General features: G+C 46.0%; 1 protein-coding gene across 1 annotated transcript; it reads right to left on the bottom strand.

The window, feature by feature from the left end:
* Nucleotides 1-3,092: 3,092 nt before the first annotated feature.
* LOC128584865 (smad nuclear-interacting protein 1-like) lies at nucleotides 3,093-4,250 on the bottom strand. The gene has a single exon (XM_053590168.1). It carries the CDS (start codon nucleotides 4,248-4,250, stop codon nucleotides 3,093-3,095), a length of 1,158 nt encoding a protein of 385 aa, XP_053446143.1.
* Nucleotides 4,251-17,631: the final 13,381 nt, after the last annotated feature.

A 17,631-nucleotide genomic window follows, 5' to 3' on the forward strand; every position in this document is an offset into this window, starting at 1 on the left:
GCCCTCAGCTCAGCCCACCTGTTAAGGACGGCCGCGTTTCCTATGCAAGCCCCCAGTGGAATCCACATTCTAGTTACTGGATGCTGGGCACAGCGAGCAGCTGTTTTAGGCCCTGCCCAGGGCCCTCAGGTGGGGATAGGTCTGCAGGCAGGATAGTCCTGTGCCAGCCTTCACACAGTCCCTGGGGGATGGAACCCACAGGGCTCTACCCAGGGTGGGGCAGTCCTTTAACCCCTTGCCTCCTTCACGGCAACATGAATACCTTTGACTCGGACCCCAGGCCTTCAGCAGAAGAGGCGATAAGGGCGGCTCCTGCCTGGAGCAGGTGCTGGTATAAACACGGACACCGTGTGGGCTGTGTGTAGGGGCCAGACTGATCTGAGGGGAGGGATTCCCCGTGTGAAGCCTGTGATTCACGATCATCAGCCTCCCCAACACTGACATCTGGTCTCAGTTTACAGTGTGATTGGAGCAGCCTGTGGAGTTGTGTGAGGCTGCGTGTTAATGCCATGTAGAAACAATGGCTGGCCTGTATCTGATTTTGTGTCAGCGCTCTGTCTTGAGCAGGAGCTCCATTGTACGACAACCTTCTGAGGAATGCAACTTCCAAGCCCTTCAGTAGCACAGGTCCCTAACTGAGTTTCCCAGGGTGAGGCACATAGAGCTATTGAACTAAGAGGCAAAAACCAGGGAATCAAGAGTGATAGGACCCTGTGAGCCAGAGAGCACAGCCCAGGTGGGGCCAGCCGCCTGTGGGATGGTTCTGCTGATGCGTCCTGGATAGCCATTTAATGAGGGTGCATGTAGTGACTTGCTTGTAGATGAATAATGAAGTGATATGTCATTTAGAAGCCAGTCTCCGTGACCTCATTCTAACTTGGGGTCCTATTTTTTTCTCTCTGAGCATGTGTCCTTGGAGGATCAAGCCATGTTGTGAATCACCTGTAGAGTGGCCCACTTACTGTGGCAGGGAACAGAAGCCCCCAGTACAACAGGTGGTGAGGAGCTAAAGCTCACCCCTGAGTGAACTGGGAAGTATTAGTGACTAGTAGTCACCCCTCATGGGGGGGGGTACATGGCGAGACCCCTGTGGATACCTGTAACCACGGGGAGTAGATAACCCTATATGTTTTTTCTATGCATACATACCTGTGCCAAAGTTTAGTCTCAAAATTAGGTACAGTAAGGGATTAACAATACAACAATCGTAACACATGTCAGCATCACTACTTTTGCACTTTGGGACCATTATCAAGTAAAATAAGTCAGTTAAACACAAACACTGTGAAACCAGGACAACTGAGTTGTTAATGCCAATGGCTACCAAGTGACTGAGGGCTGGGTCGCATATACGGATGATATGCTGGAGAAAGGGATGACTCATGTTGGAGTGGGATGGTACAAGAATTCATTATGCTACTTAGCATGGCATGCAGTATAAAATTGACAATGTTTATTTCTGGAGTTAACCATTCTATACTTTCAAACTATGGGTAAAAACTGGAAATCAAAACAATAGATCGGGGGGGTGGACATTGTGGGCACTCTGAGGACAGACAACTGCTATGAGTAAGGTTGTGACCTCTCCCTGCCAGCTGAGCCCTCAAGTGAGAACATATCCTAGCTGACAGCTCAACTGCACCTCCATAAGACAACTTGAACAAGGGGCATCCAGTTAAGCAGTACCTGTATTCCTAGCCCTTGGAATATGGAGGATAACGAAGGCTGCTGTTTGAAGTTCTGGGTTAATTTGCTCAGCAGAAATCGATACCTGATGTCTATGGCCAAAGACTACTTGACTTTCAGCCAATTATTGCTGTGTAAGAGTGATGAGTGTTCTTGGTCAGTAAGTACCATGTACATGTAGGCAGTGTGGATTTTTGCATAAAAACTTGTAACACAGGTCACATGCTATAGGTGTGGTCTAATCATCAGACATGCCTCATTTGGTCCTTGTAGTATTTTTTTTTTTTATTTACAAATTTTATTTTCTATCCCAAAAATACATATAAATGAAAACCTGCTCTTCAAATGCAGGGAGGCCTTTGCCTAACATTGTCATATGAAAACCAGTATCAGCTCTTTTAACACACAATTCATATATGTACAGACATACACACTGTATGTAAGTAGTTAATACTTTTCTACTCACACATATACCTGTGGTGGAAAATTAGGAAACTGGGGAATTCCCCTGCTTTCCAGCCTTGGGAAGGAAAATACAACCTCTGTGAACGATTTTTTTAAAGATAAAACATGTAGAAATATGTAAACAAAACAACTTCCTTTAGACATACACACATGTTGTTAGAATAAAGGAGATGACAGCTGAAGAAAAATGAGAAACTGAAGAACGGTTAATATGATCAAAATTGTTATGTACATGCTCCGTGGAGAAATTTGGAATTCTCTCATGGAGAACAGATTCGCACCCATTTCAGTCCCTTGTGACATTAAATTGGCACCCCTTGGTGGTAGCCATGATCCTTCTGTACAGTCTGTAGGCTTAAGCAGGTGCTATAAAGCATCTGTTTAAGATAAACAGTCAATAATGTTTATTGGCTGCAATAAATTCCCACCCCCAAAACACGAAGTGCAAAATCAACTTCTGTGACGTGAGCTCAACCAGGTCAAAGCTTTGGTATATACTGGAGGCTGTTTTGGTGATATCCAAAGCTTAGTAAGATTCTCTGCTCAGGGGTTTGCCCCAAAACAAAAACACCTGGTCACAAAGCTTAACAACTATGTATATAAAGTAACTGTACAAATGAGAACAAGCCACAATCCCCCTTAACCGAGGATTTACAGTTTCCTAGGCAGCAGTTCTGAAAGCACCAACACTTCTACTAAAACACCATGTGTTGTACAGTTGGTGAGACTGTTCTGAAAACGAATGCCCCCAGGCATGTGACCGATGTGCCATAGAAAGTTCAACAAAACGTGTCAGTGTTCATAAATTGTAACATAAGTCTTTCCTCTGTTGCTGACCAGCTTACCGCAGTAAGAGGCATTACAGAGAGCACCGCAGAGCTCTCAGGATCAAAGCCTTCCACGAAGGAAAAGGGGTCTCAATGATCTGGGTTCTTAGTTTGCTAGCTGTCAGACACTTCCTCCTCCTCCTCATCCTCATCGTCTTTTCTGTCTATTTCAGAAGTATCTGACGACTCACGCAGCAAGACATATTCTCTGCTACTGAACCCAAACTTGAGTACATCCTTTTTTTTAAGTTCATAGTATCTCTGTGGCTCAATACGTTTGTTGTTTAAGAAGGTGCCATTGCCTGAGCCGAGGTCAATGATGTAGGGCTTCACTCTTCGACCAACTGTGCCATCAGCACGAGTATATTCCACCAGCCGATACTGAAAGACCGCATGCTGCTTTGAACAAGACGGATGATCAGTCAGAATGTCCGCAATGCGGCGGTGTCGACCCAGGAGGTACGCGCTTTGTCGATGTATGTACATGACTGGAAGGACCTCATGGTTTTTAAATGGATAGAGACGCCACCGTTTTTTGGGGATACGTGCTTCTGGGGGCTCACTATATTTAATGACTACACCTCGGAAGGTGTTGGTATCCTCAAGAAGGGCCCCAGAGAGTCCAAAACTTGGTTTTTCTTTAACAGGCACCTCTTTTTCTTTGTGGTGGCCACCAGGCCGAGGAACCTCCTGAGGCTTACTACCACCTCCCCTACCTTCATTCTGGCGATGCTCCCGGCGCCTGGCATTATAAAACTCCCGCTCTTCTTCTCGACCCTGAAGCTTCTGAATGTCCAGATCCGGTCCCTGAGCCTGGCCACTCCCAGGCCTCTCCTTAGAGGCTCCCCTTGGGTGGGGACAGCTCCGGCGTCTGCCTCGGTCGCTGTTCCTCCATCTCCTGCGTTCCTGCTCTGGAGGCTCCCGGTGCTGCCGACCCTCCCGTCCTCTCCGGGGACGATCCTCACCTTCTGGCTTCACTTTGCCTGTCGAGTGATGAGGACTTCGGCTTCTCTCACTCCGAGGAGACTTGCTGCTTCTTCCTGAGGACTGGTTTTTCTTTTTGGCTGGGGACCGGCTAACTCCTCGGGCTCGGCTCCCGCGGTGGCTCCGGCGGCCCGACTCTCCGGCCGGCGGGGACGAGCTGCCACCAGAGAAGCCGGGACGGCGGCGGGCGGGGGACGCGGCCTCTGGGCGGAGATGCTCCTGCTCCGCCGCCGCGTCCTCGTCCCGGTGCCTTCGTCCGCTCCCCCGCTCCTCCTGCACCGCCTCCATTCCGCGGTACGTCTGAGCAAGAGAAAAGAGGTCCGTGGAGCCCCTTGCAGCATTTTTATTTAAAAATATCAAGGGGTACCAATGTCTTTGGTACGTGGATAGCTTTTGTAATGCTTGAGCCGAGGCTGTAAGCGTGCTCGCTGCCTGAATAGTGTTCATTGTACCCACAAGGGTTTTGAGCCTCCCCTTGTCCTCGTCCCCTCCTCTTGATTTCCAGTGACTTTTACTTCTGTGCACACGTGCCCCTTGGTAAGCTCCAATCTATCAGAGAATACATGTTCACTTTTCCATACTTGATACTTAGGATAGTGGTCTCCAGTTCTATGCTGTAAAAGGCATTAATTTATCCTTTTTATGGCTGCGTAGTACTCCACGGCATACATATACTACATTTTGTTAATCCCCTCATGAATCAATGGGCCCTTGATTGGATTGTCAATCCCCTCATGAATCAATGGGCCCTTGATTGGATTGTTAATCCCCTGATGAATCAATGGGCCCTTGATTGGATTGTTAATCCACTCACGAATCAATGGGCCCCTGATTTGATTTGAGAAATATCCATATTTCCCACAGGTTGTAATTTGCAATCCTACCAACAAGGCATAAGAGTTCTTTTCTGGAAACATCTGTGCTAGCATCTATTCTTGGATCTTTTGATGAAAGCCATTCTGGCTGGGTGAGGTGGCTCATGCCTGTAATCCTAGCACTCTGGCAGGCTGAAGCAGGTGAATTGCTTGAGCTCATGATTTAGAGACCAGCCTGAGCAAAAGCAAGACCCCCGTCTCTACTAAAAATAGAAAAACTGAGGATTTTTCTCAGTTTTTCAAAACAAAGAGGATTGTTTGAGCCCGAGTTGGAGGTTGCTGTGAATTATGATGCCAAGACACTCTACCCAGAGCAATACCTTGAGACGCTGTCTTAATAGTAAATAAACTAAATAAAAGCCATTCTAACAGGGGTTGGGTGATAGCATTGTGGTTCTAATTTACAAGAATTTTTGATACAATAATCTTATGTTTTTCTGATTCTTCCACCTGCCGTGGATGGTCAGGCGACGAATAAGGCTCTAAAGTCAATGGGTACATCAGAGTTCCGAAACCTTATCTTTTTTCAGTACTGTTGTTCTCGCTATCAACAGGTATCTGGACCACAACAGAATGGTGGCCAGGATCAGCTAAGAAATAATTTGACTTTTGAAAATGGAAAGTGTTTTTGGAGGGTGGGGGATTTGGGAATATCTCTATCCAGGGTCAGACTAGGATGAGAACTAGCAGGAACAGGAATGCCAAGGCCTATGTTAGAGTATCTATTGCCTGAGGTTGCCCCCCTCCCTTGGTACTGCTATGGATGGAGACCCACTTCCTGAGACTTGGGAAATTTCCCTCACACAAGGAGTTATCTGCTGATAGCCTTGAGGCATCTGTGTAGCAGCCGGTATAGCCTATGCCTAGGAGGAGTGAGTTATAAGAAACACCTGTATAGCTCAATAATGGAACACCTTGGTGAAAAGGGTATGGGGAGGGATTTAGGGCGCCTAACAAGCATGAGAAAGCTCGCGAGATGAGAACTTTAGTGAATTGGCAGTCTCTACACCTGTGGTGTTGAGAGGCACAGATCAGCCTTATATTAGGCTGGAGGAGAAGGCAGTCGGAAGTGTGCGCATTCTATCACGGACCCACTTACTCTCACTCTTCTCCTGCTTGCAGAAGGCCAGCACGGTTCTCTGCTGAAGCTTACTAAGCTCTGCTAAAGACTAAGAGCTATTCTAAGACTACTTCACTCTCAAAGACACTCTCTCTCTCCCTTCTGCTAAGGTAAATAGCCCTCAGGCACCTAAGAGGAATTGTTCCTGGGTGAGATAATAGCTCTGTCAGTATCTGTGAACCTAGATAAGCCAGGGCCAGAGACCAACCAGTCCTGGAGCCTGACCAGTGGCGATGCCAAATGTCAGTCGGCAGCATAGAGTCGGCAAGCCACTGAGATCTAGTAGATGTGGACTGAAGGGAGAATAGGCTAAGAACAAACAAAAGAGAAGAAAAATGGGGAAAAGAAATATATAAGAGAAAGACAGCAGCCAACGAGACAGCCAGCCTCAGGCCTTCTCTTCAGTTTCTTTTCTGCGCTTTGTCTTTCCAAATCCTAACTACCTCTCCTGTGGAAAACCAAAAAGCCTTCAGATAAGAGGGAAAAGAAAAGATAGAACTAGGAAATAAGAACCTTTAGTAAACAAAAGCCTTCAGCAAACCAGCAAAAAGAAAAGTTCGGAAACAGGTTGCGAGAGTTTAAGTTAGGGAAAACTTCTAACTTTCTAACTGCCTTCCCCTATATCTTCGCCCATTGCCAGCAGGAAGTAGCGTTTGAGAGTTGGACACCCCGAATCCCTTTCTGGCAGTCGAGTTCTTTTCAAAAAGAAAAGAACTGAGGTAGATCAAGGGGGCTGGTGAAGAAACAGAGGAAGTGAAGTTTTGTTAAAAAGCTTAGACTCCAGAGTAAAAAAAAAAAAAAAAAAAAAAAAAGTTAAAGAGAGCTCCTGTCCTTTTAAGGCAATAAGTTCAATTTGAAAGGGAAAGATTGTAAGAGGTAAAAGGCCGACAGAAAAAGCCAGAAGAGAAAAATCATGGCAAATGGGATACAACCGCTAAAAGATTCAGCAGTAAATGCTACACTAACATAGCAGCACAGATTGGGTTACTAGATCAGTTGAGAAATCCCCCAACAAAAGTCAAATGCTGTAACTGGAAAGCTGGGCCATGAGAGAAAATGTTGGAAAGGGAAAAGAACACCAGAAGCCAAGGAAAAACAGTATGTAAATCCCCAGCTGTATGCCCCAGGTGTAAAAAGGCCTCCATTGGGCAAACCAATGCCTTCTCAATTTGATAATTTCTCTACAATAAAGGTGTTCCATCTTTATCAGTTGGGCCAGAATCGGGACCCGCTGGTAAATATAGAAGTTAAAACAATGCTGTTTCTATGATTCTTTGGTAAAACTACATACTTCACTCAACTTTACGCCAGAGGAGAAATCCTGCCCACAGTGTGCGGGACCCTTTGGTGCCCCAGAGATAAATATGGGGAGATTAAACAGACCAATAAATGACGATGGAGAAAAGAGACAACAGTGGTATGAGAAGTTTGGGATAACCCATGAGATAGGAAATGTAGGAAACCAAAGGGGAGCCTGCGTAAAAGAGACAGGACCTTCGGCCATGCTAAAAGGAGTTAGGGAACTCCATTTGGAAAAGGGTCTGGATTCAAATAGAGAAGAAAAATTCTGTAAAAGCAGTGCCTTTGTTTACTGGCTACTGAAGGCAGAAAGTGGCAAAAGGTGACAGCTCGGGTGGCCAGTTACTAAAAGCAGAAATGGCAAAGGTGCAGAGAAAGCGATAGAATCTCCATAACAAGGAATGCGAGCTGCAGAAGCTCTGGAAAGGCAGAGTTCCTGTTCCAAGCAGTAGGATTTTACGCTACCAAGGACTCCAAGTAGCAAAGCCTCTGGAAAGGCGGCAAGATTCTCTTGCAAAGACCGCAGGGAAAGCGCTCTCTTTTGTTCATACGTTAATTATAAATTCACGTAGCAAAGGAAAACCTTCGTGAGGGAAGTCGGACCTTTGTATTGTAAATTTTCTCAGCCAAAGATTCTTACTTTGACCTTTAAAGAAATTTACAATCACCATTTTTCCTTAGCGGCGGCTAAAAGCTTAAATCTGTATTGGGCTTCGTCATTTAAAGAGCCTTTCCCTGGAATTTAGAACTTTGACAATCACCGTATTCTTTTGCCTAGCAAAAAGGAAAGAGCTGGAAAACAGGAAGAACTGCCGTTACCATCTTAAAAATTGTATAAAAAAGGGGGTAAATGTAGCAGCCCCTATAGCCTATGGCTAGGAGGAGTGAGTTATAAGAAAACACCTGTATAGCTCAATGGAGCACCTTGGTGAAAAGGGCAGGGGGAGGGATTTAGCGCTCCTAACAAACATGAAAGCCCTGAGATGAGAACATTAGTGAATTGGCAGTCTCTACACCTGGAGAAGGCTGTCGGCGCACTCATTCTATCTCAGACCCCCTTACTCTGACTCTGTCGGCTCTCCTGCTTGCAGAGTGCCAGCAGGGCGTCTCTGTGCTGAAGCTCGCTAAGCTCTGCTAAAGACTAAAATCTATTCTAAGACTACTTCACCCTCAGACTCTCCCTTCTGCTAAAGTAAATAGCCCTCCGGCACCTAAGAGCAATTGTTCCTGAGACTAGCTGGGTCCGCATTTGGAACCTAGATAAGCCAGGGCTGGAGACCAACCAGTCCCAGACCCTGACCAGTGGCAATGACATATCTGTTTTATAAAATGTGACCTATCTATACTTTAAATCAGGGGTCCTCAAACTGCCAGAAGTCACAAAGCCCCTGCATGTCTTCCTTTTTATCTTACTAGCAAGCACAGCTTTTCCTCCTTTGGTTTTGGATTTTTTTTAGACTGTTTCACTGTCACCCCAGGCCAGGTTCAAACCTACCAACTTTGTATGTGGCTGGGGCCGTAACCACTGTAGTATGAGTGCCCAGCCCATAAAGTTAATCTTTACCTGGTGTGTTAAGATTTATGTCATTTAGTAACCTTGTTTAAGATAGTACATAAAGCTAGAACCGTCTCAGCTGCTCCAGCCCTTCTGATCCCATCTTTGTCTCATGTCTTATTTCCTCATCCCCACCACTTCCACTCTGGCTTGTTCTCCTTTCTCATGCTGCTTTGTGAAAACCATTTTTTTAGATTGCCAGAGAGGACAACTATTGATTTTTATTTTTATTTTATTTTATTTATTTTTTTTACCCCTACCCCCCCTCCCAGGTCACAAAAGCAATTTTTAGTTTAGGCAAAGAAGTTCCAAGCAGCTAAAACTCATTAGAGAGGCTATTTTGACTTTGTAGAGTTTGCTGTTTTAGTCATAAAAGTGTATTGAGGTGGTAGCTTCCCCAGCTGGGGAAAAGGGACAAATAAATTTAAAACACTGAGTCCTTTCTCTGCCTGTGTACAAATTCCCACCCTAATGAAGACTGTGCTTCTATCTTAAAGTTTATTTTCTCCCAAGGACCAAGGGCTCAGTAGCAAGAAAGGAAGATGGTGTGCTGGGCCCTGAGGACTAGGGTTGGTCTTGGTATTGGAGAGTTATAAAGAGGCAAAACTTATTGCTGTAGGCTAATCAGCCAACGTTTATTTCTTTTTATTTCTTCCTGCCCCTGTAGACTCACTTATCAGTGATTCTGGCTGAACTGGTTAGGCAAATGTTAATGGAGAAGGATTTACACATCTCTTCTTTCTGCTCAGCTCTTTTCAAATGCTATGAAACATGCTCTGCAGGCAATTTAGTTAATCTCTAAAGACAGGTGATTAATCCCAAATACAGTGAGTTAGGTAGTCTATTAGCAACCACTCTTCAGACACAGCATCAAGTTAAGCCCTTGCCAGTCTGCAGGTTGCTGTCTGGCTATGGGACACGGGGCATAACCCCTTTGTAAGCAAGACACAGGTAGCCACAGCTTCAAAACTCACTATAGAAAGAGTAATCCTTGTATGTTTTGGGGTGGGGGGGTGGGGAGCAGAGCCTACATGGAGGAGACCCTCCTATTCTTGTTGTGGCTGAGCCCGGTGGTCATATCCTGGTAGTCATAGACCTTAACGTTCTGGGCAACACGTTTCAGTGTTACAGACTTGGATCACCAAGGTCCTCTGCGTGGGGAACTGGACCATAACCTGGGCTGGAGTTTTATCGTGCTTGTGTTAAAGCAGTGTAGTAGTTCAAGGAAGTCACCAAAACAACTGAAAAGAGCAAGTACAGTTTTTTTTTTTTTTGTAGAGACAGAGTCTCACTGTACCGCCCTCGGGTAGAGTGCCGTGGCGTCACACGGCTCACAGCAACCTCTCTAACTCCTGGGCTTCCGCGATTCTCTTGCCTCAGCCTCCCTAGTAGCTGGGACTACAGGCGCCCGCCACAACGCCCGGCTATTTTTTTTTTTTTTTGTTGTTGCAGTTTGACCGGGGCTGGGTTTGAACCCGCCACCCTCGGCATGTGGGGCCGGCGCCCTACTCACTGAGCCACAGGCGCCGCCCAGCAAGTACAGTTTTAACAAGAATGTTTGAGAAGGGACATTAAGAAAGGGGCTTCAAGTGGGGTGGGAAGAAAACCTGGCCTGCTGAACTAGGAAGTCTGGAGAGCCCATAAGACTGGGCATGAAGTAACATAGGTAACCAATAACCAACGGAAAAGGGCAATGCTGCCTGGGGGTGCAGAGAGGCCAATGAAAGACTTGCCGTCAGTTTCAAACAGAATATTTATACTGCTGTAGATGTTTGGGTCTTGTCTCTCTCACTCCTGCTCCCCTATGAGAGGGACCCACCTCCAATTGTCTTTGGAAGTGCTCTAAACTTTCTCTTAGTTCTTCACCAAAAGAAATCTGCTACCTTGAAACAGGTGACTTTTGCTCTCTAACCACACTGCCTGGGCCTCTGCAGTTTTATTTTCAGTTTCTACTTACTCTTGGTTACTGTGGGGCTTCTGCTGAACTTTCTAGCTCAGGCCAGTAGTTGAACTTGGTCAGCTGGGTTCAGGGAACTGGGACCCCCAACCCACAACATTAATGGACCAACTGGACACTGTCCTAGTGACTGTAGGCTCAATGGAAAGTAGTTTTGGGATTTTATACACAATTTTGAGGAGTATCAGACCCTTGGAAGTCTCCCAGGGTCTGAACTCTGTTCTCAAAACAACCCACCTGCAGGATCATCAGCCCCATTCCCATAATAGCCCATGTCAGCCTGACCTAGACCAGTCCAAAATGCAGTCTAACTGCATACATCATCCACCCTGCCTAACACTTGGCTACGATCACCTTGATCCTGGGAAAGGTGTGTCCTCAGGCTTGGCCAGGGCCTGTCAGAGAGACATAGTGGACCATGCAGTAGGCAGCTACTACAGGCTTCAGTCAACTATTGCCACGCTGGAACGATGAAAGTGTTGACAAGAATCAGAAGAACATGAGATTCCTGCAGGCAGTTACCATGACGCCTTTGCATTGGCAGTACTAGATTAACTAACTTCTCCTGAGTTAGGTACTTGATCTGGTTAAATGTGGGCTTCTACTTTAAGATCTTAAACGTGGGTTAGAGATAGCTGAAGTGTGAGAAGGTCCTAGCTCCCATCAGCCCTTCATCTACCAGTTTTTCCATGGTCATCCATGTGTCCAAGACACCTGTGTCTGACCCATATTGCTTGCTTTGTCCAGTGGGAAAATTCCTCCCCAGCCTTAAAGCCCATTGGTCAGTGAATAAGGTAGATGCCCAGGCAGTCCAGCTTCAGGTTCTGGTGTGTTCTTTCACCAGGCTCTTCTCATGGTATGTGCACCACAGTTGAAGAGCTCCTCAATTGTCACTGCCTGCTTCCCAAGCTTCTCCCAGATGGCCATCTCCCCCTTGCTCATATCTTAGTATGGGTACAACTGATGTGGTTGTGGTGGTACCTTCCCAGCCTAGTCCTCTGGCCCAGAAGGGAATTCCAGGTGCCCAGCCCCAGGATCGACATCTCAGCACTGTGATCTGGCACAATGTGGCTGGTTACAGCTGATGTTTACGGACTCCAGCATGCTCATGCTGACAACTATTGATCCTTAGGCCCCCTGATGGAGGAAAGTAGTCTCTCCAAACCATGTTCCAGAGGTTGGGACAGGGGCTGGATCAACTGAGGCAGCAGCCAGTGTCAGAATAGGGACCACAGCTAGAATTGGGGCAGTTGTCACAGTTGTGGGTCCGCTCAGACCCTGCAGCGTAGAAGGGACCCTGGGAGGGCAGGTTTTTGACTGTCCATGTCTGCCATACTGAAGTGCTGGTCCATTATAGCAGGGCCTGTGCAGAGTGTATTAAGACACGTCTTATTCTGGAGGTAGACTTCTTCGGAATTACTTAGCGTTAGTATAGAATGGAGGTACATGTGACTGATGGCTAAAGGAAACCTTTTCTATTTCACATTGGTGAGGCTTCTGAAGAGGATCTGAGTTAGAATTCAAAGCTCGTGGTAGACTGTCTAGGGTGGACCTGTACCCACCTCTGTCCACATCTAGAGTGTTAAAGAAGTGAGGCTTGTACAATTGTTTGCCTATCATGTGACAGAGGCTAAGATTCTATTCCCATTGCAGATTCTATTGCTAAAGAGTTAATTATGCTGGACTAGCGCTAATGCCTGCAGGATAGTTTGTTCCCCTTCTGTTGAGAAAGCCACTGGACCTGCAGCAGCCGGTCAGGGTGGTGTGGAGGAGGAGCCCTGAGTACCTGCCTGCGCTCTCTCCTGCGGGTCTCTGCTCAGGGAGGCCACCGCCTGCTGCGCCATGCTTTCTGCCTGGGCCCATCTAGGAGGGAGGGATGAGTTTTCTTACTGGATGACCGGCATGGCGTGATTTGGGATCTTGCTTTTTCTTTGGATGCCATGTTGTCTGTTTCCTCCCGGGGAGAGCTAGGATTGTGGATACTTGATGGTAGAGATTATAGTTGTACAAACGAGTTGTGAGTCTCTAGAGTGGGGATTTCGTGTACTAGGTAACGAACTGGAAAAGACAGCTGTGGACTAGGCACCTGCCTCCCCCGCTCACTAGCCTGAGTCCCGAGTCCCGTCATTCCCCAGGCGTCTCTGCGCTCTGCCACCTGTGCCTCTGGGCTGCTTCAGTGCTCCGGGTTTTACTCCAGCAGTGGCTCAGCTTCAGTGGAGACTTCCTATGGTAGAATGTCTTCATCCTACCACACCCGAGGACTGAAGCTGCTTTACTGCGTTTTAGGCTTGAATGTGGTTGCGTCAAAGTGCCCCTACTTCATTCATGCCTGAACGCTCTGTACAATCCCGATTTCTGTCACAATTTGTGACCACACATTCACATATATTCTCTCCCCTATTAGGCTGAGCACGGGGACAGATAAAGTATCTCTATAGGCCATCGTGGTTCTGATTGTAGCTCAATACTTGAAACGTTTTGCATTTGCAGAACTAACAAAGCCGGGCGCTAGATAACACCTTTGGTACTGCTAAGGACACTGGACACGTTACATGCCAATGAGGAGGAGATGAGAGCCGTGGTGTTCAACTTTTATCTCACAGCACACTTGAAGCTAAAGTGAAACTTCGGCACTCTTAAATTATGTTGATCACAATGTGGGAGGCCGAGGCCGGTGGACTGCCTGAGCTTACAGGTTCGAGACCAGCCTGAGCAAGAGTGACACTCTGTCTCTAATAATAGGTGTTGTGGCGGGCACCTGTAGTCCCAGGTACTTGGAAGGCTGAGGCAAGAGGATTGCTTGAGCCCAAGAGTCTGGGGTTGCTGTGAGCTATGATATCACAGCACTCTACTGAGGATGACAGTGACACTATCTCAGAAAAAGCTCAAAAAAAAAAAAAAAAAAAAAAAAACAAACCTGCTTTGAACTTCTTCTGAAAACTTAATTGTCTTTAAAATTGTGGCATCCTTTTGGGGGCAAGATGTGATTGTAAGAGGGACTTTACTTAACAAATGCAATCAGTGTAACCTGGTTTCTTGTACCCTCAACAAATCCCCAACAATAAAATTTTTTGTAGCACATCAGTTGACAATCACTGCATTAAACTTTGATGTGGGCTGATGTGTGTAACCTAAGACCTACTGGTTCCCTGGGTTCCATGAGAATGTCTTCCAGGGCCATTCTATCTACTCCAGAGGGGTCTGAAACCCAATCTGTACTAGGAAAGGGGGAGATTGTCATGAAAGGAGCCAAATGACTCTAGCACGCTGCTGCTGCCCATGGCACGTGCTGGGTACCCCCATCACCGTAGGCATGGACCCCAAAGGCACCAGTTGCTCACTGGGTGTGGAGACTGAAAGACATCTGAGAGCCAGTGGGGCTGTGAGATTCTTCTTGGAAAGAGGTTATGGTGTTCTTATTAGTTCTGTTTAATTTTTTTAAATGGAAATAGAATATTTATTACAAGTAAGCTCTAGGAAGACAGGAAGAAAAGAGAATCACTTACAGAAAGACCTTGTAAGTGGTTCATTGTTTCTCTATGATACTGATTATATGATTTTTGAAGGTGATAGAGAAATAAAGCATAAGATTTTCTTTGAACTTGTCAGTGACAATATGAAAACATGATCTATTCATATCATAAATGAAACCTCTCCCAAGTTAGTCTGGAAAAATGCCAACTTGTGTGACGCTGTATCCCTTGTGTGCTGAAGTTGCCAGCTTTCCCTCTGGAGAAGGCAATGTAAGAGCATCTCTAGGAAAAGACTGCACACACCTAGGGACCATGCACCTGTGCCTCTCGCTTCCACATGTCAGAAGCGTCTTCCAGCATCAAATCGCTCATGACTCCAGACAACTGGGTAGGAATGGGAAATGCCTGAGGATTGTGAGGCGTGTTGGGATCATGCTTCCTAAATGCCACACTATCTTATGAGACAGTACGATTAGGGTGGGCAGTTTCTGGATCTAGTGTCAAATCTACCTGAAATGTGCTGATCATTTTTTGCAAGTTGAAATAATGTGGAGGGCGACTCAAACTCTCCTTTAATTCATGTGAAAAGACTGCTGGGGTTTTCAGATTCTCACAGGAGCTATGGATAGTCTCGAAGCCTGTCAGTAAACCCCGATGTACCTGAAAATACTTCTTTAACAGATTTTTGGCTCTGGTTTTCAGTGAGTTTTTCTTCAACATCCTTCCCTTCAGAAGTAGCCTGGCATGAATGACAACTTACTTCTTTCCCAGGAAAGGCTTCAGTTCTCTGAATTCAGACTTTAGCTCCCTACTCCAATTTTCCATCTTTTAGGCAGCTTCAGATGATCTTTGAATCAGTTTTCTTTAACTTTGTGACCTGTGAGTTCTCCTCTGGCTTGGGTATGAACCTGTGAAGCACCCATGACATGGGGGTTTGTTCAAGGCCTGGCTCTCAGCTGTCTTTGGTACCTTATCAGAATCTGGGTAAAACAGTAGCATGTTGCCCAGCTGTGTGTCCTAGGTAAGGAATAGCAGCAAAACCCTTTGTGTTCTGTTTCTTTTGTTCTTGGGTTATAGAGATGTAGATACGAAGTTTGGGTATGTGGTTACTTAACCAGTCCTGGTGAGGGGTGAAAATGTGGCAGGAAGTAACTTCCTCTGGTTTCCTCTGTGGACCTAAGTAGGCCTGGAGTCCATGGGGGTGGGCTTGGTGCTTATAGGCATGATCTTTACAGGCAATGGTGTTGTGTATGTAGAGCTGGGTAGATGGAAGCTTGTGTCCAGACATAGGTGCTGCCTATGAAAGACTTAGTGGCATTCAAGGGCTGCCCAGAAGTTTAGAGTAGGTCTTAGTGTGGATTCTCTGGAATTAGACTTGATAATGAGGATTTGAGGGGTTAGGGCTTACGGTCAAGTAAAACTCCAAAGGGAGGTAGAGAAAGTGAGATGGGGAAGGGGTTGAGCAAAGGTGTGATATCAAGCAGAGTCCAATGGATGGTGAGTACACTGCTATATGGCAGAGGCTCTGGGAGGTGGTATAGGTCAACCACAGACTGCCCTCCCTTGGGCAGAAGTATTGATGTCATCCCATCTGATGCCCCTAAAGCCAGCCACTTTGGGAGGACATGAGCTCCCGGGCCCTTTGGGCTCCTTGGGGCAGCCTCTAACAAAGATGGGTGTTGGCTGTTGCAGTCATACCACCAGGAGCTGGCAAGCACAAATATGGGAGTGAGGAGGCCTAAGAAGAGGTTGGCAAAGCACTGTCAGCTTCTGATGGAGGGTACCCAGAAGCCTGGACCTCAAAGGGGAAAACCCATGTGTTCTTATGCTGTGACATCAGGAAGCAGATCCTCAAAACTGGGAGGGCCATGAGTTGCTTTCATGACATAGGAAAAACAGGACACATCTCTTTGGCAACAGAATAGAAGACATTCTTTAACAAATTCTCCCTCCACGAATGGTCTGCCAGTGCATGCTATTAGCTTGGCAGCTTGAAAACTTAGTGATGAAGTATTTAGCTGTTTCTGCTTCACAAAAGTATTTTGCTGAGTTGTCAATGTATATTTCAGTTTTAATACTTTCTTTTCTCACTTCTCCAACCAATCATATTTATCTTTATGTTGAGTTTGATAGTGTCGACGCAAATTGTATTCTTTGAACACAGACACTATATTCTAGCATATCAAACACACAGCTCTTTCCTTGTACTGCACAGAAAAGTAATCATAAGTCCACTGTTCTTTGAATATCCTACACTCCGGGTCAATTTTTCTCTCTTGATATCATTGTTTCCTAGGGATTCCAAATTGCTATTAGTAAAATCCCTATATATACAGCGCTACAAAAACAATATATCAGCAATAAATTTGCCCACACAGAGACATAGACTGCACTGCCCATCAGTGCAGTCTGATCAGTGTCCATCAATGCAGCCTTGCCAGTCCACATCATTTCAGCCTCGCCAGTGCCCATTTGGTGGAACTCCACTTTTACCTCAGGCTCACACTGGCGCAGTGCGGGAACAGGCACGATTACAGAGGTGGTTCCTCCACCACCTTTCCAGTTCACACTACCCTGTGTGAACCGCACTGCGATCTGTGAACTCGCATGTGAGAAGACCCATGTGATCAGATTCAACTGAAGGAAAAAAGAAGGCATGTATGCCTTTTTTCTTCAGAATCTAATATGAGTGTAGTTATACAAGCATATGGCTGAACTCGCACTGCTCAGAGATCGCAACAGTGTGATCCGGGGCTTACACAGCACACAACATACAACATCATACACAGCCGAATAGCAATCAGAATATAAATGCACTTACTGTCCATTAAATTGGGTTTCCTACTCAGCTGTCTGCAGAGCTGGATTAAGTTCCCATGGGGCCCTAGGCAGATTACCAGTTTGGGGCCGCCTTGCGATAACACCAAGCACTGACCATTTGCATTAACACTGACTGACAATTTGCATTAATACTCAGTGCTAACAATTTGCATTAACACCGAGCACTTACAATTATTACCACTGAGCACTATTTGCATTACCTTTGAGCTCTGACTATTTGCATTAGAATTGAGCACTGACTATTTGCGTTATCACTGTGATGCAACCCCCCTAGAAACCACCCCCAACCAACTTAAAAAAAAAAAAAAAAAGAAAAAGGCTCTCCTAACTTCAAAAAAAGTGCCCCCATCTGCAAAAAAAGCCCTCTTAACTTCAGAAAAAAGGCCTACCTTAACTGCAAAAAAAGGCCCTACAAACTGCAAAATAATAAAAAGACCTAACTTCAAAAAAAAAAAAAAAACCTAACATTTTCTTACCTCGGTCCTTAGGCAGCAGCAGGCTCTGCACAGGCAACCTGGTGACTCTTCCAATTATACCAGAGACTGAGAG

Source organism: Nycticebus coucang, chromosome 1 (assembly GCF_027406575.1).
Source record: "Nycticebus coucang isolate mNycCou1 chromosome 1, mNycCou1.pri, whole genome shotgun sequence".
NCBI lineage: Eukaryota > Metazoa > Chordata > Mammalia > Primates > Lorisidae > Nycticebus > Nycticebus coucang.

Coding starts and splice junctions, on each gene's coding strand:
- LOC128584865 (XM_053590168.1), bottom strand. CDS start 4,250: ATGGAGGCGGTGCAGGAGGAGCGGGGGAGCGGACGAAGGCACCGGGAC.